The 24,880-nt window shown below is 44.9% G+C and overlaps 1 protein-coding gene across 4 annotated transcripts in view; it reads right to left on the bottom strand.

Moving 5' to 3' along the window:
- ASZ1 (ankyrin repeat, SAM and basic leucine zipper domain containing 1) overlaps nucleotides 1-24,880 on the bottom strand; it is a 508,155-nt gene that overhangs the window by 454,418 nt on the left and 28,857 nt on the right. For all 4 annotated transcript variants that reach the window (XM_063930479.1, XM_063930476.1, XM_063930477.1 and 1 more), the window contains exon 2: nucleotides 7,960-8,059. In XM_063930479.1, the coding sequence (XP_063786549.1) occupies nucleotides 7,960-8,059 (100 nt within the window). The remainder of the gene's footprint in view (nucleotides 1-7,959; nucleotides 8,060-24,880) is intronic.

Raw genomic sequence — 24,880 nt, 5'->3', positions numbered from 1 at the left:
TGGGTGGCTGGGGGGGGGGGGGGGGGCCTTGATTGAAGGGGTCCCCACTCCCCCAGGGTACCCCGGCCAGGGGTGACTAGTTGGATATTTAATGCCACGGCCGCAGGGCACGGCCTAAAAGTGACCCCCGGCTGTGGCATTATCTGTCCAGCTAGTGGAGCCCGATGCTGGTGTTAAAAATACGGGGGACCCCTACTCTTTTTGTCCCCCGTATTTTTGGCACCAGCATCAGGCGCAGAGCCCGGTGCTGGTTTTAAAAATACGGGGGATCCCTGGCCAATTTTTCCCCTGCATTTTTAGAACCAGGACCAGCTCAAAGAGCCCGAGGCTGGTTATGCTTTGGAGGGGGGACCCCACGCCATTTTTTTTTCGGGTTTTTCACGTTTTTTCCCGTTTTTTAAAATCGCGGCAAAATCCGCCAAATCGGCCGATTTTCGCCCGCGATTCTGGCGAATCCGTTTTTCATTGAATATGGTGAATCCCGGCAGGCACCTGCCGGGATTCACCTGGCGAATTTGGTCGAATTAAAAAACGGCGATAATTGCCGCGAATTCGACCGCAATTGCATATACCCCATAGTATTCAACAGGCATATGTATCAAGATTTTTCTTTAGTGACTTCTTAGTAATGTTACAACCACTTATACCTAGCTCAAACTGTTCTAGATCATACATTTTCACCTTTTTGTGATTACTAGTGTGGAATCGTAGAAAGTGTCACGCCAAAATTTGTAATTTTCTTCATGTTGCTTATATCTCTTTGTGTATTTTTAATGATATACACATGATCCAATATTCGTTTTTAAAAAGCATCTTAGTCGTGCCGATATATTTATAAATGAATGGGCCTATTAAGCAGTAAATTACACCAAATGTGTGGAGCAGTTAATAATTCTTTTTTATTTCTGTTTTATTGTTGTTTCTGTCAGAGAACTTCTGAGTGATATGAATATATTGGCATGCCTGACATGGTCCACAGGGATAACAGACAGATAATGATGTATTTTTCCCTCTGATGCTTGTAAAAGTGATTTCTAAACAAATTATTCCGTAAATTTGTTGATATCTTCCAGATGATCTGTATGGTCTTATCAAATTCTTTCTTCAGATCATAAACAGTGGTGAGTATATATCGATATTTGTGTAATGACGTATTGATGTGTATCCACTCTTTACAGTATGTAACGATGTATCTTATTTGGCACAAGGTGCGTTCTCTTGTCTTGGATATAAGTAAGGATATACTTGAAGTTTTATTGTTGGCATTATAAGATTTCTGCAGGTTCTGTTTTTCTTAGACCATCATAGTGTATATCTTTAACTAATCTTGCTCTTTTTCTATAAATTTCAACATCCGATCAATTTCTTCTGGTTCGGATATACTCTCCTTTTGGAATTGATCTCAGAGTGACGGGATAATGGGAACTGATGTGGTGTAAAATGCTGTTGGCGGACGTGGTCTTACGGAAAACAGCGGCGATGATTTCTCCAACGGCTGTTTTGGAAATCTACAAGTCATGAATAGTATTATTATTGTGACTAATATCCGATGTAAGTTTAAGTACTAAGTATAAAGATATTAACACTCTACGGGGGCGGGCAGAGGAAGGTGAGGAATCCACCTCAGATGTTATAGATTACTCGAGATCAATCCTACGGAAAAAAAAAAAAAAAAATTGTCCCTAGCCCTCAAATATGTACCCAAGTACAGCTATTCACTGAACTATTCTCCAACCAGCGCAATAATTAATATGATATTTAATCTACACAGAGTGCAAAAAAGACACAAAGGGTACCATAGCAAATTATTGGTTGATAGCGTAATCCCATACATTTTATTCAGTATGTCCATGATATCGTGCACATACGATGGATTATCTAATACAAATCTTCGTAAGTGTTTACCCACAAAAATGCTGGGTTTTTCCGTTATATTTTCAATACCAGAGACAAAAGGGGCTACCGGATTGTACATGTACAGTACTAATGTACTTTCGGCAATAAGCACAGCGTAGAAACATTAGGATCAATTACTTTGAGGAAATTTAAATCAGACTTGGTTATAGTTCCACCATTAAAACCTCACTTAATGAGCTTTTCATAGAATATGAGTAAATTGGACGTAGAATTAAATCAGAGTCTCTGGTACGTAGTAGTGTCAGCTAGTTGACTGTATGTCTCCTTCAGTTGTTTTTTTTCCGTAGGATTGATCTCGAGTAATCTATAACATCTGAGGTGGATTCCTCACCTTCCTCTGCCCGCCCCCGTAGAGTGTTAATATCTTTATACTTAGTACTTAAACTTACATCGGATATTAGTCACAATAATAATACTATTCATGACTTGTAGATTTCCAAAACAGCCGTTGGAGAAATCATCGCCGCTGTTTTCCGTAAGACCACGTCCGCCAACAGCATTTTACACCACATCAGTTCCCATTATCCCGTCACTCTGAGATCAATTCCAAAAGGAGAGTATATCCGAACCAGAAGAAATTGATCGGATGTTGAAATTTATAGAAAAAGAGCAAGATTAGTTAAAGATATACACTATGATGGTCTAAGAAAAACAGAACCTGCAGAAATCTTATAATGCCAACAATAAAACTTCAAGTATATCCTTACTTATATCCAAGACAAGAGAACGCACCTTGTGCCAAATAAGATACATCGTTACATACTGTAAAGAGTGGATACACATCAATACGTCATTACACAAATATCGATATATACTCACCACTGTTTATGATCTGAAGAAAGAATTTGATAAGACCATACAGATCATCTGGAAGATATCAACAAATTTACGGAATAATTTGTTTAGAAATCACTTTTACAAGCATCAGAGGGAAAAATACATCATTATCTGTCTGTTATCCCTGTGGACCATGTCAGGCATGCCAATATATTCATATCACTCAGAAGTTCTCTGACAGAAACAACAATAAAACAGAAATAAAAAAGAATTATTAACTGCTCCACACATTTGGTGTAATTTACTGCTTAATAGGCCCATTCATTTATAAATATATCGGCACGACTAAGATGCTTTTTAAAAACGAATATTGGATCATGTGTATATCATTAAAAATACACAAAGATATAAGCAACATGAAGAAAATTACAAATTTTGGCGTGACACTTTCTACGATTCCACACTAGTAATCACAAAAAGGTGAAAATGTATGATCTAGAACAGTTTGAGCTAGGTATAAGTGGTTGTAACATTACTAAGAAGTCACTAAAGAAAAATCTTGATACATATGCCTGTTGAATACTATGACTCCATTAGGATTAAATAAGGAGATACGCTGCACGTCCTTTATTTGAAAATCTGGGGCCATATGTCAAAATCATATTCTTGGTATCCTTTTTAATGCTTATTAATGGTGGGTTTACTTCATATCCATAACATGGATTGTCAAAGAGGCCGCTGAACCTATATCTGTCCTTACGCTATGTTACCTTGATCCATTCTAATCTTTTACCCTAAATGTTAGAGTAGAATGCCAATATGCTTGTTTGTGCTTAATAGAAGTACATATCTCATGGTGTATGCGTGCACAAACATTATATTTACAGTAAAAAGTTTTAATAACTTGGGTCACTAGGCATATCATGTCATAATTTTCCAAAATAGTATCTGTTATGTTAAAATAGCCCGTTACATTATTACCAACATAACATACGAGTATTGTTACTATTCAATTTAATGCATCTGTGTCTTATTTAAACAATATATATTTATCAAATATATTATGATTCTGGAACACGTAACACTGGTGTAGATAGGAAGATTGCCCATGATCACATAGTATTATTTGTTTAAAATTCATACGCCCATAAGGGTATTACATTAGCAAAATATAGGAACATATAAGATTCATCATGAAAAATTCAGTTATATCATCTGTCATGTTGATATTCTATTTACAATATTTAGTGTTACAACATGCATGAAACATCTTAGATTTAGGAACATTTGGAAATATTTATGCCAAGCACATATCTATACGACACAGGGACCTATATGATTAATGTATACTGAGTTAACTAGTTAGTCAGAAATCATTACAGATCACTTGTTTTGTTTAGCGATCTTATATATCATGATTCATATCTTCTTAGTGGCCTGTAGTATATGTGTATATACCAAAATCATCATGTAAAGGATTACAGTAGCCGGAACTGCTTATTATCGGTTTTCATATGCATGTCAGTGTGAGAATACGGTATCTTATTTAAACGCTATATATTTATCATATATATTATGATTCTGGAACACATAATACTGGTGCAGATAGTCAGATTGCACATGATCACATAGTAGTATTTGTTTAAAAATGATACCAAAGTTATAGGATGGTATCCTTTTTAATGCTTATTAATGGTGGGTTTACTTCATATCCATAACATGGATTGTCAAAGAGGCCGCTGAACCTATATCTGTCCTTACGCTATGTTACCTTGATCCATTCTAATCTTTTACCCTAAATGTTAGAGTAGAATGCCAATATGCTTGTTTGTGCTTAATAGAAGTACATATCTCATGGTGTATGCGTGCACAAACATTATATTTACAGTAAAAAGTTTTAATAACTTGGGTCGCTAGGCATATCATGTCATCATTTTCCTAAATAGGATCTGTTATGTTAAAATAGCTCATTACATTATTACCAACATAACATACGAGTATTGTTACTATTCAATTTAATGCATCTGTGTCTTATTTAAACGATATACATTTATCAAATATATTATGATTCTGGAACACATAATACTGGTGTAGATAGGAAGATTGCACATGATCACATAGTATTATTTGTTTAAAAATTATACCAAAATTATAGGATAACTATCCAGTGGAATTGCCCTGGGGTTTATCACAAACTTGGGATGGTGATACATGCTACCTATTATAGTCTGTTACCTAGAGTTGATTTGTTTTTTTTTTTTAATTCACATTCAATACCATTCATATATATCAATCCTATTAGTTTACCAAGTTGCAATGTTACAGATGCGCTAATGCACTGTCCTAGCATAATTGGGCAAAACAACAATTCGCACAACCGTCGCTGAAACGGCGAACGAACAATTTGCAACGCCCTCGATCGGACATAACAGCCTAAAGAAGAATGCTAGTCCGTTGGCTATGTGGATACATCACGGCTGTATCAACCCGAACAAACGCAGCCCGCGTCGACCAAAAATGAATGATTTTTCCCATCAATTTTTTAACTAGTTATGCCACAGAGGCCTGTAGTACCTCATGGCTCATTGTGGTCATTAGTTCTTAGATCATCGTTAAAACATGGGGAGGTGAGCCCTCAGTCCTCGAGCTGCATGAGGTCTGGACATGTCACGATGTAATATACAGTAATATATGGTGCTCAGCTATATAAACGGTTTAATACACAGTAATATGTGGTATGCTTGCAGCGTTATACACGTTGTAATACCCAGTAATATGTGGTCTGTATACAGTGCTATACACCCTGTAATACACAGTAATATATGGCATGTATGCAGCGATATACACACTGTTTAATACACTGTAACATATGGTTTGTATGCAGCGATATAAATGGTTTAATACACAGTAATATGTGGTATGCTTGCAGCGTTATACACATTGTAATACCCAGTAATATGTGGTCTGTAATATATACAGTGCTATACACTCTGTAATACACAGTAATATATGGCATGTATGCAGCGATATACACACTGTTAAATACACTGTAACATACGGCTTGTATGCAGCGATATAAACGGTTTAATACACAGTAATATGTGGTATGCTTGCAGCGTTATACACGTTGTAATACCCAGTAATATGTGGTCTGTATACAGTGCTATACACTCTGTAATACACAGTAATATATGGCATGTATGCAGCGATATACACACTGTTTAATACACTGTAACATATGGTTTGTATGCAGCGATATAAACGGTTTAATACACAGTAATATGTGGTATGCTTGCAGCGTTATACACATTGTAATACCCAGTAATATGTGGTCTGTAATATATACAGTGCTATACACTCTGTAATACACAGTAATATATGGCATGTATGCAGCGATATACACACTGTTAAATACACTGTAACATACGGCTTGTATGCAGCGATATAAACGGTTTAATACACAGTAATATGTGGTATGCTTGCAGCGTTATACACGTTGTAATACACTGTAATATGTGGTCTGTATACGGTGCTATACACTCTGTAATACACTGTAATATGTGTTCTGTATGCATCGATATAAACGGTTTAATACACAGTAATATGGGGTATTTGGTGCAAATCTTTTATCGTTAATATACAGGTCTGGACATGTCACGCTGTAATACCGACAAGTCTGTTCATGTCTGCTTACAATCAAAGTTCAGCGATCGGCCATAATAAAGATAAACTTTTTAGTGCTATTTAACACACAGTAACATATGTCATGTATGCAACATAGGTTGTAATATACAGTTAAGCTTTTTAAATATTCTTCAATTTAAAACCAAATATGCTGTTTCTACATATGTTTGCAAAAAATAACGTGTGAGAATGTCATTTTGAAATTTGTGCTCTCATCAGTAATCATGCATTGCCATTAAAATCAATACGCTTTTTAAATCCGTACCAGGTGTGATGCTTCCGTGCATCTAAGAAAATGGACACGGTCATTAAAATCAGTATGCTTTTTAAACCAGTGCCATGTGTGACATAGTATGATTTTTAAATAGTACCATATGTGCCAAGCATGAAGTTTCAGCTACTGGAATGTAAGAACATTTTGTGTTACTTCAAAATATATCTTTTTTTTTTTTTTGTGAGTGTCATATGTGACATTCTTTTCAAAGCCATTAACTTTTAATACGGTTTAATATCGAACACTATAAATTTATATAAAATTTTATATTAAAGCGATATAAAACACTATAATTTAATATTAAAGGGGGTGGCGCCTAGGAGCAAGGAGGTGTTACCACCTGTCAAGTTTGACAGAAAGGTTGTCTTTATCTACTGAGGTCCATATGCTGCCCAGGGCGCACCCCCCTTCTGCCGCCGATTTCGAAGTCTTCTTGCTTCTCATACACACCCGGCTTCTGTCTTCCGGCTCTGCAAGGGGGACGGCGGCGCGGCTCTGGGATCGGACGACGAGGGTGAGATCCTGTGTACGATCCCTCTGGAGCTAATGGTGTCAAGTAGCCTAAGAAGCAGGACCTAGCTTCAGAGAGTAGGGCTGCTTCTCTCCCCTCTGTCCCACGATGCAGGAAGTCTGTTGCCAGCAGAGCTCCCTGAAAATAAAAAACCTAACAAAATACTTTCTCACAGCAAGCTCAGGAGAGCTCACTGAACAGCACCCAGCTCGTCCGGGCACAGTCTCAAACTGAGGTCTGGAGGAGGGACATAGAGGGAGGAGCCAGAGCACACCAGAATCTAAATTCTTTCTTAAAGTGCCCATGTCACCTGCGGAGCCCGTCTATTCCCCATGGTCCTTACGGAGTCCCCAGCATCCACTAGGACGTTAGAGAAATACATTTCTGAAGAAAACTCTCTGGAGCACCAGAGAATGCACCCGGCAACTTGGGCACATTTTTCTAAACGGAGTCTGGTGGAGGGGCAGAGGGGAGGAGCCAGCACACAGTGAACATTTCTTCAAGTGCCAGGCTCCAATGGTCCCGACCTATACCCCATGGTACTAATACATACAAGTATCCCCTAGTATGTTAGAGAAATTTATTTTTAACATACTGTAGTATTGTCCATTACCTCATCAATTGCTGATGACAACTAAGCAAGACTTTGAAGGTCCAAGGAATTCCAGTAACATACTGACCAAGAAAAAACAAACAATGGTCTGGCTCTTACATTTTAGAAATGTTTGTCAAGTCACAATATATATGTTGTTAATTAGTCAACATAATAAACATATATGTATTAAATTTACCTTACCTGAATCTAAGAGTTCTTCAACTAGTTTCACATTTCCCAAATTCAATGCATTCTTTAATGCATCTTCAGTGCTTTCGATTGAAAACTGCTTGCTCATATTCTATGGATTAAGAAAGATAACATTTGGAACATTTCAGAGTGGACCCACTGGATCAAAGGAACCAACAGTTCAGGTAAGTAGAACTATAGTGAAATAAAACGGGTCGCTCCAATCGGCCGCGAAGGATACGATGTGCATTTGCGTTTCTACGCCGGCAACGCCATCCGATCTCACACCCTTCGCGGGCTTGTTGCAGCATGAATTCACCAAAAATTGCTCAAACATCTATGGGGTGGTGAGCACTTTTGTGCAAATTCGGGCCACCGTAACAATTGTATTGACCCCATAATATTAAGTGGAGTTCCCTTTAAAAAAAGGCAGAAGCAATGGCCTGCCTATCACACTTTAAAATGTGTTTTGCATGTAGTGATTGCATTAATCAATATACATTCAAGTTAAAATAGGATTTTAATTACCTACCGGTAAATCCTTTTCTCGTAGTCCGTAGAGGATACTGGGGTCCACATTAGTACCATGGGCTATAGACGGGTCCACTAGGAGACTTAGGCACTTTAAGAAATCAATAGTGTGCACTGGCTCCTCCCTCTATGTCCCGCCTACCAGACTCAGTCTAGAAACTGTGCCCGAGGAGACGGACATATCCCGAGGAAGGATGTAACAGAACAGTGGTGAGATTCGAACTAGCACACACAAACAAGAGAAAAGCCATACTAACCAACTTGAACAGGAACAGCAACAGCTGAACCAACAACATTAAAGTAACAGTGCAGGAAAAACGAAGCACTGGGCGGGCGCCCAATATCCTCTACGGACTACGAGAAAAGGATTTACCGGTATGTAATTAAAATCCTATTTTCTCTTACGTCCTAGAGCACAGGTTCTCAAACTTGGTCTTAAGGACCCCACATAGTGCATATTTTGCAGGTAACCCCGCAGGTGCACAGGTGTATTAATTGCTCACCGACACGTTTTAAAAGTCCCACAGGTGCAGCTCATTATTTCACTAGGATTCTGTGAGGAGACCTGCAAAACATGCACTGTTTGGGGTCCTGAGGACCGAGATTGAGAACCTATGTCCTAGAGGATACTGGGGTCCACAATAGTATCATGGGAATGTTACAAAGCTCCCAAACCGGGTGGGAGAGTGCTGAGGTTCCTGCAGAACTGATTGACCAAACTGAAGGTCCTCAGAGGCCAAAGTATCGAACTTGTAGAACTTAGCAAATGTGTTCAAACCCGACCAAGTAGCTGCTCGGCAGAGTTGTAGAGCCGACACACACCTGGCAGCCACCCAGAAAGAACCCACCGACCGAGTAGAGTGGGCATGAAAAGATTTAGGAACAGACAATCCTGCAGATGAATAAGCATGCTGGATAGTAAGCCAGCGAGCAATAGACTGCTTTAAAGCATGACACCCAATTTTCTTGGCATCATAAAGAACAAACAGCAAGTCAGATTTCCTGTGACGAGCTGTCCGCTTCACGTAGATCTTCAGAGCCCTCACAACATCCAAGGACTTTGAGGTAGCAGAGGTGTCAGTCAGGACCGGAACCACAATAGGTTGGTTGATATGAAACGCAAACACCACCTTTGGAAGAAATTGCGGACAAGTTCTGAGTTCAGCTCTATCTTCACAAAAAATCAAATAGGGGCTTTTGCGAGACAACGCCCCCAGCTCTGACACTCGCCTTGCAGAAGCCAAGGCCAACAGTGTGACGGCCTTCCACGTAAGATACTTTACGTCAACGTCCTGTAAAGGCTCAAACCATTCCGACTGTAGGAACTGCAACACCACGTTCAGATCCCAAGGTGCCATAGGAGGCACAAAGGGCGGTCGGATTTGGAAAACAGAGAAGCCAATTGTTTCTGGAAGAAAACGGTTAAGGCCGAAATCTGGACCTTCAAGGAGCGCAAACGTAGGCCCACATCCACACCCGACTGTAGAAAAAGGAGAAAACGTCCCAGTTGAAATTCTACTGCAGGAAATTTCCACGAGATATATTTTCTTTAAATACGGTGGTATTGTCTAGTCGTTAACCCTTTCCTGGCTTGGATCAGGGTTGGAATAACCTTGTTCGGAATGCCTTTCCGGGCTAAAATTTGATGCTCAACTTCCATGCCATCAAACATAGCCATGGTAAGTCTTGCTAGACAAACGGCCCCTGTTGTAGAAGATCCTCTCGAAGAGGTAGAGGCCATGGGTCCTCTAGGAGCATCTCCAGTAGATCCGCGTACCAGGCCCTTCTTGGCCAATCCGGAGCAATGAGAATTGCTTGAACATTTTCCCTTTTTATTCTTTTGAGAATTCTTGGGATCAGTGGAAGAGGTGGAAACACGTAAACCATTTGGTAGACCCATGGAGTCACCAGAGCGTCCACCGCCACTGCTTGCGGGTCCCTCAACCTGCAACAATTTAGCTTCTTATGAGACGAGAGGCCATCATGTCTATCTGTGGAATTCCCCACCGACGTGTTAAGGACTCGAACACCTGCGGGTGAAGGCCCTACTCTCCCGGGTGGAGGTCGTGTCTGCTGAGGAAGTCCGCTTCCCAGTTGTCTACTCCAGGAATGAAGATTGCCGACAGCGCCACCGTGTCTTTCTGCCCAGAGGAGAATTCTTGTTACCTCTGACATTGCTGCTCTGCTCTTCGTTCCGCCCTGTCGGTTTATGTACATTACTGCCATCACATTGTCCGACTGAACCTGAATGGCGTGATTTTGAAGAAGATCCAATGCAAGTAGCAGGGCGTTGTGCATGGCCCTTAGTTCCAGACTGTTGATCAGAAGAATGGTTTCCTGACTTGACCATTTTCCTTGGAACTGTTCCCCATGGGTGACTGCTCCCCAACCTCTGAGGCTTGCGTCTGTGATTAGCAGAACCCAATTTTGAATCCCGAACCTTTGACCCTCGGTCAGATAAGAAGTCTGAAGCCACCACAGAAGAGATATCCTGGCTTTTGGGGACAGACGTATCCTCTGGTGCATGTGAAGATGGGATCCGGACCATTTGTCCAGCAGATCCAGCTGGAAGGGCCTCGCATGAAACCTTCCGTACTGCAGAGCCTCGTAAGAGGCGACCATCTTCCCCAGAAGGCGAATGCATAGATGCACCGATATCCGAGCTGGTTTTAGGACATCCCGCGGCCAAATCGGAATATGAAGATAAGCATCCTTGATGTCCAGAGACACCAGGAATTCCACCTCCTCCAGACCTGAGATCACCGCTCTCAGAGACTCCATCTGAACTTGAACACCCTTAAATACGGGTTCAGATATTTGAGGTTTAAAATGAGCCTTACCGAACCGTCCAGTTTCAGTACCACAAACAGGTTGGAGTAATAACCCTTGTTTTGTAGTTGAAGTGGAACTGGGACAATAACCCAAGTCTGTACCAGTTTTTGAATTGCTGCCTGTAAAGTCAAGCTTGCTTCCAGAGAAGCTGGTAAGCCTGATTTGAAGAATATGGGAGGTGGGAGTTCCTGAAACTCCAGTCTGTATTCCTGGGTGATAAGGTCTGTGACCCAAGGATCCTGACAAGATGTTGCCCAAACGTGACTGAAATAACTTAACAGAGCTCCCACCTGCCTGTCTTCCAGGCAGTGCGGACCACAGTCATGCTGAAGGCTTTGAGGAAGCAGACCTGGAGGTCTGTTCCTGAGACCCTGCACCTGCTTATTTCCTGGGTTTACCTCTATTACCTTTGAAGGCTGTAGAGGAAACCTTGGATTTGCCTTTTAATTTTTCTGTCCGAAAGGACTGCAGAGTTGGAGCAGAGTAAGGTTTACTAGCTGGGGGTGCTGCGGAAGGAAGGTACGTAGACTTATCCGCCGTAGCCTTGGATATCCAGTTCATCTCCAAAAAGGGCCTCCCCTGTGAATGGTAGGTTTTCCACGCCTTTTCTGGAATCCAAATCCGCAGTCCACTAGCGTAGTCACAAGCCCCTGCGTGCGGACACTGCCATGGCAGTGGTGCGTGCGTTGAGCAAACCAATTTCCTTTATGGCCTCCACCATTAAGTTAGTAGAATCCTGGATATGCTGCAGGAGGAAAACTATCTCCCCCCCGGAAAAGGTATCCAAACCGTCAATTAGGTTACCTGACCACTTTACAATGGCTTTAGTGATCCATGCACAAGCAATGGTGGGTCTCTGGGCCACCTTAGCAGCAGTGTATAACGATTTGAGAGTGTTCTCAATCTTGCGGTCAGCTGTGTCCTTTAAGGCTGCTGCCCCAGGAACAGGTAAGACTATCTTACGTGACAACCTAGATACCGATGCGTCCACAATCGGCGGGTTTTCCCATTTCTTTCTTCTATCTTCCAGAGGAAAGGAAAAGGATGTAATTAATCTTATAGAAATCTGACATTTTTTGTTAGGGTTAGCCCAAGTTTCTTCAAACAGGGCATTCAATTCCTTTGATGCAGGAAAAGTAGCTGAGGATTTCTTTTTTACATTAAAACAGGGGTGGGGAACCTCCGGCCCGAGGGCCGTATAAGGCCCTCAAAGCCACTTGATCCGGCCCGGCCAGGCTCACCTAAACGAGAGGAGATGCCGTGCGCCTGCTGAGATTTTACCACCAGCGGGCGCCCCTCTCAGCAGCAGCCGGACGCAGGAGCTCACTCCTGAGCTCCAGCTTCTGGCTCAAGCAATGTACATGTGTGGCTGTGTGCCACTATGGGAGAAAGGTCATGACATCTCTCCCATAGTTCCGAGGAGAGGGAGGGCAGCGGTCCGGTAGCAGGAGCAGGGCTGGTGAGCATTGTGGGTTTTTTTTTTTTCTTTTAATGTATGTGTGTGTGTAAGCAGCGCTACTAGGGGGCATATTTAATGGGGCATATCTAATGGGGCATAACTACAGGGAGCATATTTAATGGGGCATAACAACTGACGGGGCATATCTAATGGGCCAAAAAACTGACAGTGGGTATATCTAATGGGGCATAACAACTGACTGGGGCAAATCTAATCGGGCATAACTACTGACTGGGGGCAGGCTAATTTTTAAGTTGATAATTTTTGTATGGCCCCCGAAGGATTTTATAAATATCGAAATGGCCCTTGGTAGAAAAAAGGTACCCCACCCCTGCATTAAAATAAGATTCCTCGTCTACCTCCGCCGTCTTGTCAAGAATGTGCAGGAAATTTCTGATAGCCTCTATCAGGGCCTGTATTCCTTGTGACAGGACCGCATCCTCCCCACTCGCATCCACTTCACCCTCCTCTGGATCTGTTGTATCGTCATCAGTATCATCCTGCATGAGCTGGGCCAGAATACACTTTTGTGGGCAAATGGCAGGGGCTTGAGACGCTGGTATGGGAACTGAATCTCTATTCATCAGGTCATCATAGACCGTCTTAAAATCTGCGTCTCTTTCTCATTATGGGATAATTTAGTAGAAATATGAGATATCATCCCTTTAATGCATAGGTCTGTAAACTCGGTCCTCATTACCCCACACAGTGCATGTTTTGCAGGTCTCCTCACAGAATCACAAGTGAAATAATTAGCTCCACCTGCGGACCTTTTAAAATGTGTCTGAGTAATTACTACACCTGTGCACCTGCTGGGTTACCTGCAAAACATGCACTGTGTGGGGTCCTGAGGACCAAGTTTGCAGACCTATGCTTTAATGGAAGCTAACAATGGGGGTTCTGCCCCACTAGATTGAGAATGTGCACTATCATGAGTACAGGGTAGCGAGTCTCCGGGGGAGGACTCAGCTGTGCAGGAAACTAACGTGGAGGGACACACACACACACACACACACACACACACACACACACCGACAGACAGACAGAAGGTGAAAACACGGTTCAACCAACACAGAGCCTTCAGGGAGACACAGAAATCGGAGCCAGCCACACATTGCCCCTGTAACCAAATAAATCTTAGCTGGGTCGGCACACTAAGTCCCTTAATAGGACTTAGTATACTACAACACTCCCCCTCTCCCCCTTCTAAGACCCCCTGAGAAGACGTGGAGTCTTTGTGGAGGAGCTGCGCTTCCCTGTGTTTTCTTTTTTTTTTTTTTATATTAAATTTTTATTGAGTTTTCATACAAATTACAGTTACATTTAGATAGAGAAAACAAAAAAAAAAAAGGGGGGAGAAGACACGAACACAACAGAACTAATAAGGACAAGGGGGAGGAAGGGTATGTATCAGGAAAATCTTAATACAACAATGAAAGCAGAGTATGTTGAGGAAAAGGAAGTCTGCATCAATTAGTAAGTTAAGGTCCTGTGTGGACCGGAGATCGAAGCACAGAAAGGTCGGGCAATTCAGTCGAGGCACCAGATACACCTATTTGGCCTGATCTCTCCTTGTATAGGGACCATTTAAACCATTTCTTACTAATAGAGGTAGTCCCTGAAGAGTAATTGCCCTCTGCTGTTTCGAAAACAATGTTGATGGGACTCTATTTTTAGGTACATGAAATCGTTCCTGGAGTAGGGAAAAGGGGACCAAAACACCGTCTCGAAGGACATCTTTTAGGGTGGTGAGGCCTATGTCCTGCCAATGGTGTAAGTGTAAATCTGGGATCAATAGGGCTGTAGCATGGAGAGACAGTTGGGGGGAGGGCAGAGCGCCAGCTGGGAGAGATCTAGTTACGGTTCTCCATGCAGACAACGTTGCGTGGACCGCGGAACACTCAGCAACTCTAGCAGGGATTGAAATGGTGGGCACCCAGAACAAGTCCGGCAGTGTAAAAGGGAAATACAGCATTCTGTTCTAAGGATACCCATGGTTTAGAAGTGCCCTGAATGAACCAATCTCTGGCCTGAGCGAGTAAACAAGCAGTATGGTATCTCTTTAAATCCGGATACGCGACTCCACCTGCACATTTTGGAGCAATTAAAGTGGATTTCACTATCCTCGGCTTTGAGCCCCCCCATATATATTTGGATAATAAACGATTAAATCTATTACAAATATCTTTAGGGAAGGACCTGGGGATAGTACGGAAAAGGTACATCAATTTTGGTAAGGGAACCATTTTCGCAGCCGCCACCCGTCCAACCCAGGAAACCTCCTGCATCATCCAGTCTTTAATAAACAGTTCAAATGCCCGAAAGAGTGGGTCGTAGCTACATCCCATTAAATCCCGCTCCCTAGATATATGTACACCTAAATATTTAAGCGATCTGAGTTGCCACGCGTATTTATTGTCATTCTTTAGACGTCTAAGAGCGCTATCAGAAATATTCAGAGGGAGGGCCTCAGTCTTAGTAGTGTTCAGCTTGTAGTAGGAGACCGCTGCATAAGAGTCCAAGAGAGAATGTAAATGTGGTAAAGACGATTCAGGCTCTCTAAGGCAAACTAAAATATCGTCAGCAAAAAGACAGATTTTATGTGGCATACCCCCCACAACCGGTCCCACAATTGAGTCCAATACCCTAATCCGCTCCGCCAGAGGCTCAACAGCCAGAACAAAAATGAGGGGTGATAAGGGGCAACCCTGACGAGTACCATTAGTAATATTAAATGTAGAGGAATTGCAACCATTGGTGAAAACTGAAGCCGAGGAGTACAAAGCCAAAATGGAGTCGAGTATCCTGCCCGCAAACCCAAAACGGCCCAGGGTAGCCCGTAAATTGTCCCAGTGGAGCCTATCGAATGCTTTTTCTGCATCTAGAGAAAGGACTAAGAGGTTCGCCCTGGACCTGGCAGCGTTCAATCAAATTAATAAACCTGCGTGTGTTATCCGACGCTTGCCGGCCTAAAACAAAACCCACCTGGTCAGGATTGATCAAACTAGGTAAAAGAGGATATCCTATTCGCAACCATTTTAGCAAACAATTTAAGGTCAGTGTTCAGCAATGCTATTGGGCGGTAACTCTGAACTACTGTAGGTGATTTACCTGGTTTAGGGATAGTAACTATCCGGCCCTCTAACATCTCCTTCGGGAAACATGTGGAGTCAGATGCTTCATTGAAGACTGACGTCAAAAGTGGGGCAAGGGTTGATTCAAATGTTTTGTAAAAGTTAGAGGGGTACCCATCTGGGCCGGGGGCCTTATTCACAGGACAGAAATCTATGGCTGCCTCGACTTCTTCGAGTGACCAGGGAGAGCTAAGGGACTCACGAGTCTGAGAATCAATAGTGGGAAGAGACAACCCATCCAAAAACCCATTAATATCCGCCAGAGTGGGCTGAGGGGTACCAGGGTCATCTCTGAGGTTATACAGCTGCGAATAATATTCAGCAAACGTATTAGCTATCTCAACCGGATCAGTTACTTTAACTCCAGTAGATGTATGAATAGCATGTATGCGTTCCTTAGCTCTACGCCCCCTCAATTTACGCGCCAGCAAACGCCCCGCTCTATTGCCAAGCATATAATATTTTTTATTAAGCCGCTGCAAATTGCGGTGAACTTCAGCTAAGGCAAACGTATTTACCGTTTCACGGGCAGCAAGGAGTTGCTTAAAGAGGGATTTATTAGCAGGGCTTATTTTATGTGCAGATTCTAGTCGGGAGACCTCTCTTTCGGCTGAGGCGTATCTATCTCTATAATCACGTTTAAGTCTAGCCGCTATTTGGATTGCAGAGCCTCTAACCACGGCTTTCAGAGAACACCAATGAGTGAAAACGGATGTATCCTCGGGGCAATTAGTAGCCAGATATAGATCTAGAGATTGCTGGATGGCCTGGTGAGCCTCAGGGCAGGCAAGGTACGAACCCAGTCTCCAGGGACCATGGGGGACCTACCCTTTTACTGGTATCCCAAACTACAACAAGTGGCGAGTGATCTGACCAAGACATAGGTAATATGTCAACCTTACTTATAGCCGCTAACGTCCACTTATCCACTAATGCCAAGTCTATTCTAGAGTATGAGCTATGGACATGGGAATAGAAAGTGTAATCCCGCTCTGTAGGGTGTTTGGCCCTCCATACATCATACAACGCATACTCAGCTAGCAGGTGACCAAATTTGCCTGAGGGATCCTGGGTTGGACTCCTACGAAGGGTTCGGGTTGGACGGGAGCGGTCAATAGTAGGATCCAACACCATATTGAAGTCTCCAAGGATCAAAAGCGCACCCCTAGTACGATCCTGGAGAATTCTACAAAAGGTTCTAAAAAAATGAGATTTGTTTGGTATTTGGGGCATACCAAGAAACCAGAGTGGTCTCTACATTATCTAACTGACCTACTAAGATTAAATATCTCCCGTCGGGGTCTTCATACTTAGAGGACAAAACAAACGGGCAGTGTTGCGCTATAAGAAGAGCCACGCCAGCTTTCTTGGCGGGCCCATTTGCAGTATAACAATGGGGGTAACGTGAATTAGTGAAGAGGGGGGGATTCTAACTCTGAAAGTGCGTCTCCTGTACCGCTACCACCTGCGCCTTAAGTTTATGAAAGTAATTTAAGGCTAATCTTCGCTTTTAGGGAGAGTTAAGCCCTTTGGCATTAATAGAGACTATGCGTACCATATTCAACTACAAATAGAGCTGATGACTCTGCAGACCAATTTCTGTGCGTAAACTGATATACCTGATAAGGGGGGGAAACATATCAGAAAACAGGTAGGAAGACAGAAGAAAAATAAAAAAGACAAAACTAAATTGATCTCTCGAGATCACAACCAGTCGCCATAATGTGGCGGCTGTGTAGGCTAAAGGGGGGGTCAGTGGCATATCTCCCACCCGCCGCCATACTTTTGTACTTTAAAATAATGAACACAAGAACATCTTGATAATACGAGAACAGATGAATTCACATGTATGCGAGCAAAACCTTAAGAGCAGATAAGGCGGAACAGAAGCGCTCCAACATGGAAACATAACGCAGGAATCAAACAATAGAATCATTCCAGCGACTCTCACTACTTATCAAACTTCCCCAACAGGCCAACATTAATAATAAACTGCTATGTCCGAGGAGGCGCCAGGCACAATGCTCGAAAAACAGGGCAATTAGTAAAACAAAATATGCAATCAGGAAAACACGTCCGAAACACGGACAAATCGCCCACCATACTCAGCGCCTCCCCAAACACACCACGGCCTTTAAAAACTCAGACAGGGGCAAAGGTAATATTGACACAGCAAACAACTATATCCGGAGAGTCACTGGAGTCATAACAGTAGAAACATATCAACTATGTAAGCTGCACGACCCAGAGCAGGCGTCCTCACTTCACCGAGGACCAGTCCTGCTGAAGTCGACGGGGGGAGGAGTCTGCAGAAGGTCCCGCAATGTTCCATGATTTAAGCAATTTCGCCCCTTCATCTGCAGTAGAAATAGAGACAGTAGAGCCATCTTAAGGAATCAACAGCTTGGTAGGGAAACCCCAGCGATAAGGGATATCAGCCTTTCTGAGGGCAGCAGTGAAAGGATGAAACGATCGTCATTTGTAGAGGGTGGCTGCAGACAAATCACCAAAGAGTTGAAGTCCTTGAAGGGCATAAGATGTGACAGACGTCGGTCTAGATGCTTTCAATAAGGCCTCCTTAACGTGAAAGTAGTGCATCTTCATTAGGACATCTCTAGTGGCATCGTCTGGAGCCGCTCTGGCCTTCGGTAGCCGGTGTATTCGATCAGTAAGGAAGTCCGCAGAGGGAGACTGAGGTAATAGAGCTTTAAATAAGGCCACTGCTTAATCATGTAAACTGCTGTGTGACACCGACTCAGGAACCCCACGCAATTTAAGATTGCTACGTCGTAATCTGTCCTCCAAATCCGTGACCTTGTCCCGTAAAAGTTTCAACTCCGCCTCTAATGCATCATGAGAGTCCAGTAGGCCGTTATGGGACCCAACGACTTCCTCCATTTTAGTTTCCAAATGGTCAGTGCGGCCACCCAGGTCATCTATAGATTGTTGACATGCCGTTAAGGTGGTACGGAACTCGGCCGCCACCTCCTCCTTAAAGCGAGACAAAAGAAGCTTCATAGTGCCCACAGTGAGGGCATCTCCATCTCCGACCTTGTCCAGACTCTAAGCGGCTGTAGATGCAGAAGGGGGCGCCTCCAGAGGGGGAGGGGTCTGAAGAACTGCATCCTTAGCAGAGGTCCCAGTGGCTTTAGGACGAGACATTTTCGGAGAGGACTTGAAAAATGAAAGCTGCGGGACAGGTTTTGACGGTTTGCCGCGTCTGGAAGGCATAATAAGGCACAGAGGAAAACAGCTCAACGTTTCCAGACACAGAAGACAGAAAAATCTGAAGGCTCCACTGTCTCAGGGACTATCAACACATCACGCAGATAATGGCAGGGGTAGGAGATAACTTTCGCATTACATTGGCATGAGCAGGGCTGACAGGGATATGAGGCTAGCCATCCTCTTATGTACGCATAAGAAACACCGTGGGGAGCTCCAGCTCAGCACCCCAAGCACACTGGTTACAATCAGGCTAGGATGGCAGGCTATATATAATCAAGGCCGCTATGAGGATAATTATACTTTGAAGAATTCCAGGCAGCTCCAGGTGTAGATAGAGGGGTGCAGCCCATCCACAAGGGAGGGTTCCAGGCGGGGGAGGGAGGAGTCAGTAGGGTTGTGGGTAAGGCCCGTCTTGGTCGCCCCCACGGCCGTATTACTGTAAACTGCAGCCCCCGGATCCAGGGTAAAGTGGCTGGAGACCGCAGCTGCCCGGTGACGGAGGGGGCTGCGCAATCCTCCTGTGCTGCCCAGCGAGCCACCCACAGCCGTGGACGGACTCGCGAAGGGGCAGGGGTACTGCAGGACCCCCGGGTGCCCCGAGGTGAGCAAGCGGGGGGGGGGAGAACTCGTCGCCCGCACAGGGCAGTTCTCACCTCAGCGGGCGGGAAGGTGCTGTATGGGATGTGGTGAGACCCCAGGGGCACGAGGGGGCAACCGCAGAGAGAGCCGCTGATCCTCAGAGAGGGGGGGCCGCGGGGGACGGACGCTCGTCCAGAGCTCGTGGGGAGGGGAAGGTGTATTCACCTCAGTTGAGTCGGGGTATCAAGCCGTGCACACCCGGGTGCCGCTGGACGTCTCCTCCGGGCTTCCGCCGAGTCCCTCCTCGTTGCTCGGCAACCAAGATGGCCGCCGCCCGGGCTCCGGAGCGCTCGGCCCGGCTCCGATCCGGTCCTGGGTTGCTCCTGCTGTTCGATAGGGAGCACTGAGCAGGCTGGAGAAAGGTCCAGGCAGGGGACAGGGTCCAGGCAGGCCCTTCAGGCGTCTCGGGGGGGCAAACCACTCGGCCGGGGAGACGAGTAGAAATTGAGGCTCGGCTTCAGGGCAGTGAGTAGGCCGCAATCCGCGGGAGCCAGGAAACCGGCTCCCCGACTCCGCAGCACTGACTCACCGCTAACACCTCTGGTATAGAATGCTGGCCAGAGCACTTGGGTAAATAGGCGTGAGGAGGCTATTTTATAATTCAGAAAGTCCCAGATCCCTGGGAGCTCATGTAGAGTGCAGCATGCTCAATCAGCCTCCAGGCCACGCCCCTTCCCTGTGATTCTTGTCAGTGTAAGCTGCAGAGGGAAAATGGCGCTGGTGAGCTGCTGGATCTGCTCATAGTGAAGCCCCGTCCCCTTAATGGCGCTTGGCTTCCTTTTTTATACTGGCCTGAGGTAATTTTTTAATTTTTATGCCTAACAGAGGGTTAAAACCCTTGTTGGGTATGATAGCCAGAGTGGGTATGCATTGGTGGCTCAGCGCGCCCCTCACAGCAGGACACGTCTGTGTAGGTCCTATGAGCCCCCCTGGAGCACAGCCTGCACTCAAAGCTGCGCTCCTACCCTTGTGCCGCCATTCCTGCAGGTAACCCGCTAACCGGGACGCTGACGCTGTACTCACCCCTCTTCTATCTTCTGGCTCTGTTAGGTGTGGCGGCATGCTGCGGGAGGGTACACTCGCCGTGGTGGAACTTGCGAATGACTCCCTCAGGAGTGTCCTGCCAGCGGAGAAACGGGACCATTAACTCTTTAGGACGTTGGGCCGTTCTCCCCCCTAAGTTCCATGAAGCAGGCAGTCTGGTGCCAGTCAGACCTGCCTGAAAACAAACAGAAAATAAATGCAGAAAACTTCTTAGGAGCTTCCCTAAGTGTGACCGGCTCCTCCAGGCACATATTCTAAACTGAGTCTGGTAGAAGGGGTATAGAGGGAGGAGCAAGTGCACATTATTGGATTTCTTAAAGTACCCAAGGCTCCTAGTGGACCCGTCTATACCCCATGGCACTAATGTGAACCCCAGTATCCTCTAGGACGTAAGAGAAATAATATTTACAGGAATATAAATAACTACTACAGGAATACATGCAAAGAAGTGTGGACCTCAACAATTACAATAATATTGCCAGAATACCTAATATACAATTAAAGTGTGCACAGAAACCCATGGGCAAACATAATAAAGCCAACTCATACCTGCGAAGACCATTTAAAATAGGATTTTAGTACCTACCGGTAAATCCTTTTCTACTAGTCCGTAGAGGATGCTGGGGACTCCAAAAGGACCATGGGGTATAGACGGATCCACGGGAGCTTGGGCACACTATAAAGACTTAAACTGGGTGTGAACTGGCTCCTCTCTCTATGCCCCTCCTCCAGACCTCAGTTAGAAAACTATGCCCAGGAGAGACGGACATTTCGAGGAAAGAATTTATCATTTAAAACATAGTGAGTGTTATACCAGCTCACACCACGAACATACCGCAAGACATGGCCTTCAACAGAATACCAGCCCATGGTATGAAAAACATACAGCCATATGCTGAGAGAATATGTAACACAACCTGTGTGTCAACCCAACCAATCATAAGAAACCACATGCCATGGCATGAACAACGTCAGTAATAGCCTGACAGAGAAGAATCACCACAAAGTGCAACCAAAATCAATAACTGCAGACACAGTACGCACTGGGACGGGCGCCCAGCATCCTCTACGGACTAGGAGAAAAGGATTTACCGGTAGGTACTAAAATCATATTTTCTCTTACGTCCTAGAGGATGCTGGGGACTCCAAAAGGACCATGGGGTCTATACCAAAGCTCCAGCACAGGCGGGAGAGTGCGGACGACTCTGCAGCACCGATTGAGAAAACATGAGGTCCCCATAAGCCAGGGAATCAAACTTGTAGAGCTTAACAAAGGTGTTTGAAACCCAAGCAAGTAGCCGTTCGGCAAAGTTAACCAGCCGAGACACCTCGGGCATCCGCCCAATAAGAAGATTTTAAACCTACCGGTAAATCTTTTTCTCGTAGTCCGTAGAGGATGCTGGGGACTCCGTAAGGACCATGGGGTATAGACGGGCTCCGCAGGAGACATGGGCACTATAAATAACTTTTAGTATGGGTGTGCACTGGCTCCTCCCTCTATGCCCCTCCTCCAGACCTCAGTTAGAGAACTGTGCCCAGAGGAGATGGACAATATAAGGAAAGGATTTTGTTAATCTAAGGGCAAGATTCATACCAGCCCACACCAATCATACCATATAACCTGGAATATACGCAACCAGTTAACAGTATGAACAAAAAACAGTATCAGTCAAAGACCGATTCCAACTGTAACATAACCCTTATGTAAGCAACATCTATATACAAGTCTTGCAGATTTAGTCCGCACTGGGACGGGCGCCCAGCATCCTCTACGGACTAGGAGAAAAAGATTTACCGGTAGGTTTAAAATCTTATTTTCTCTTACGTCCTAGAGGATGCTGGTAACTCCGTAAGGACCATGGGGTTTATACCAAAGCTCCCAACCGGGCGGGAGAGTGCGGATGACACTGCAGCACCGACTGAGCAAACGCAAGGTCCTCACCAGCCAGGGTATCAAACTTGTAGAATTTTGCAAAAGTGTTTGAACCCGACCAAGTAGCTGCTCGGCAAAGTTGTAATGCTGAGACACCTCGGGCAGCCGCCCAAGAAGAGCCCACCTTCCTAGTGGAATGGGCCTTTACCGAATTTGGTAACGGCAATCCAGCCGTAGAATGAACCTGCTGAATCGTGTTACAGATCCAGCGAGCAATAGTCTGCTTAGAAGCAGGAGCGCCAACCTTGTTGGCTGCATACAGGACAAACAGAACCTCTGTTTTCCTAACCCTAGCCGTCGTGGCTACATAAATTTTTAAGGCCCTGACTACATCCAGGGACTTGGAGTCCTCCAAGTCCCCCGTAGCCACAGGCACCACAATAGGTTGGTTCATGTGAAAAGACGAAACCACCTTAGGTAGAAATTGAGTACGAGTCCTCCATTCCGCTCTATTCACCTGGAAAATCAGATAGGGGCTCTTGTGAGACAAAGCCGCCAATTCGGACACCCGCCTTGCAGATGCCAAGGCCAATAACATGACCACTTTCCAAGTGAGAAATTTCAATTCAACTGTTTGAACAGGCTCAAACTAGTGCGATTTAAGGAACTGTAATACTACGTTAAGGTCCCATGGTGCTACTGGGAGCCCAAAAGGAGGCTGGATGTGTAGCACTCCCTTTACAAAAGTTTGGACTTCTGGGAGAGAAGCCAATTCCTTCTGGAAGAAAATAGACAGGGCCGAAATCTGTACCTTAATGGAGCCTAACGTTAGGCCCATATCCACTCCTGTCTGTAGAAAGTGGAGAAAACGGCCCAAGTGGAAACCTTCCGTAGGATCATTCTTGGCTTCACACCAAGATACATACTTTCTCCAGATACGGTGATAATGTTTCGCCGTCACTTCCTTCCTAGCCTTTATCAGAGTAGGGATGACTTCTTCCGGAATACCCTTCTCCCGTCAAACGTAACTGCGGTAAGTCTTGGAACACGCAGGGCCCCTGCTGCAACAGGTCCTCTCTGAGAGGAAGAGGCCACGGATCTTCTGTGGGCATCCCCTGAAGATCTGAATACCAGGCCCTTCGAGGCCTATCTGGAACAATGAGTATTGTCAGTACTCTTTTCCGTCTAATGATTCCCAATATTTTTGAGATGAGAGGAAGAGGAGGAAACACATAGACCAACTGAAACACCCATGGTGACGCCCTGTCCACCGCTACTGCCCGAGGGTCCCTTGACCCGGCGCAATACCTCCAAAGCTTCTTGTTGAGGCGTGATGCCATCATGTCTATTTGAGGAAGCTCCCAACGACTTGTTTTTTCTGCAAAGACTTCTTGATGAAGTCCCCACTCTCCTGAATGGAGATCGTGTCTGCTGAGGAAGATTGCTTCCCAGTTGTCCACTCCCGGAATGAATATCGCTGACGGAGCGCTTACTTGATTTTCTGCCCACCTCAGAATCCTGGTGGCTTCCGCCATTGCCACTCTGCTCCTTGTATCGCCTTGGCGGTTTACATGAGCCACAGCTGTGACGTTGTCTGACTGAATCAGAACCGGTAGGTCGCGAACAAAATTTTCCGCTTGTCGTAGGCCGTTGTAAACGGCCCTTAATTCCAGTATGTAGATGTGTAGGCAAGCCTCCTGGCTTGACCACAGTCCCTGAAAATTCCTTCCTTGTGTGACTGCTCCCCATCCTCGGAGGCTCGCGTCCGTGGTTACCAGGACCCAGTCCTGAATGCCGAACCTGCGACCTTCTAGAAGATGAGCACTCTGCAGCCACCACTGGAGAGACACCCTGGCCCTGGGGGACAGAGTTATCTTCTGATGTATTGGAAGGTGAGACCCGGACCACTTGTCCAGAAGGTCCCACTGAAAAGTCCTCGCCTGAAACCTGCCGAAGGGGATGGCCTCGTAGGTCGCCACCATTTTCTCCAGTACTCGAGTGCATTGATGGACTGACATTTTTTTTGTTTTAACAGGTCTCTGACCCTGTTCTGGAGTTCCTGGGCTTTTTCCATTGGGAGAAAAACCCTCTCCTGTTCTGTGTCCAGAATCATGCCTAAGAAAGACAGCCGAGTTGTTGAAACCAACTGTGATTTTGTTAGATTTAAAATCCAGCCATGTTGCTGCAGCACTC

This window comes from Pseudophryne corroboree, chromosome 6 (genome assembly GCF_028390025.1).
Source record: "Pseudophryne corroboree isolate aPseCor3 chromosome 6, aPseCor3.hap2, whole genome shotgun sequence".
Taxonomy (NCBI): domain Eukaryota; kingdom Metazoa; phylum Chordata; class Amphibia; order Anura; family Myobatrachidae; genus Pseudophryne; species Pseudophryne corroboree.
This window is presented reverse-complemented; position numbering and strand designations above follow the sequence as displayed.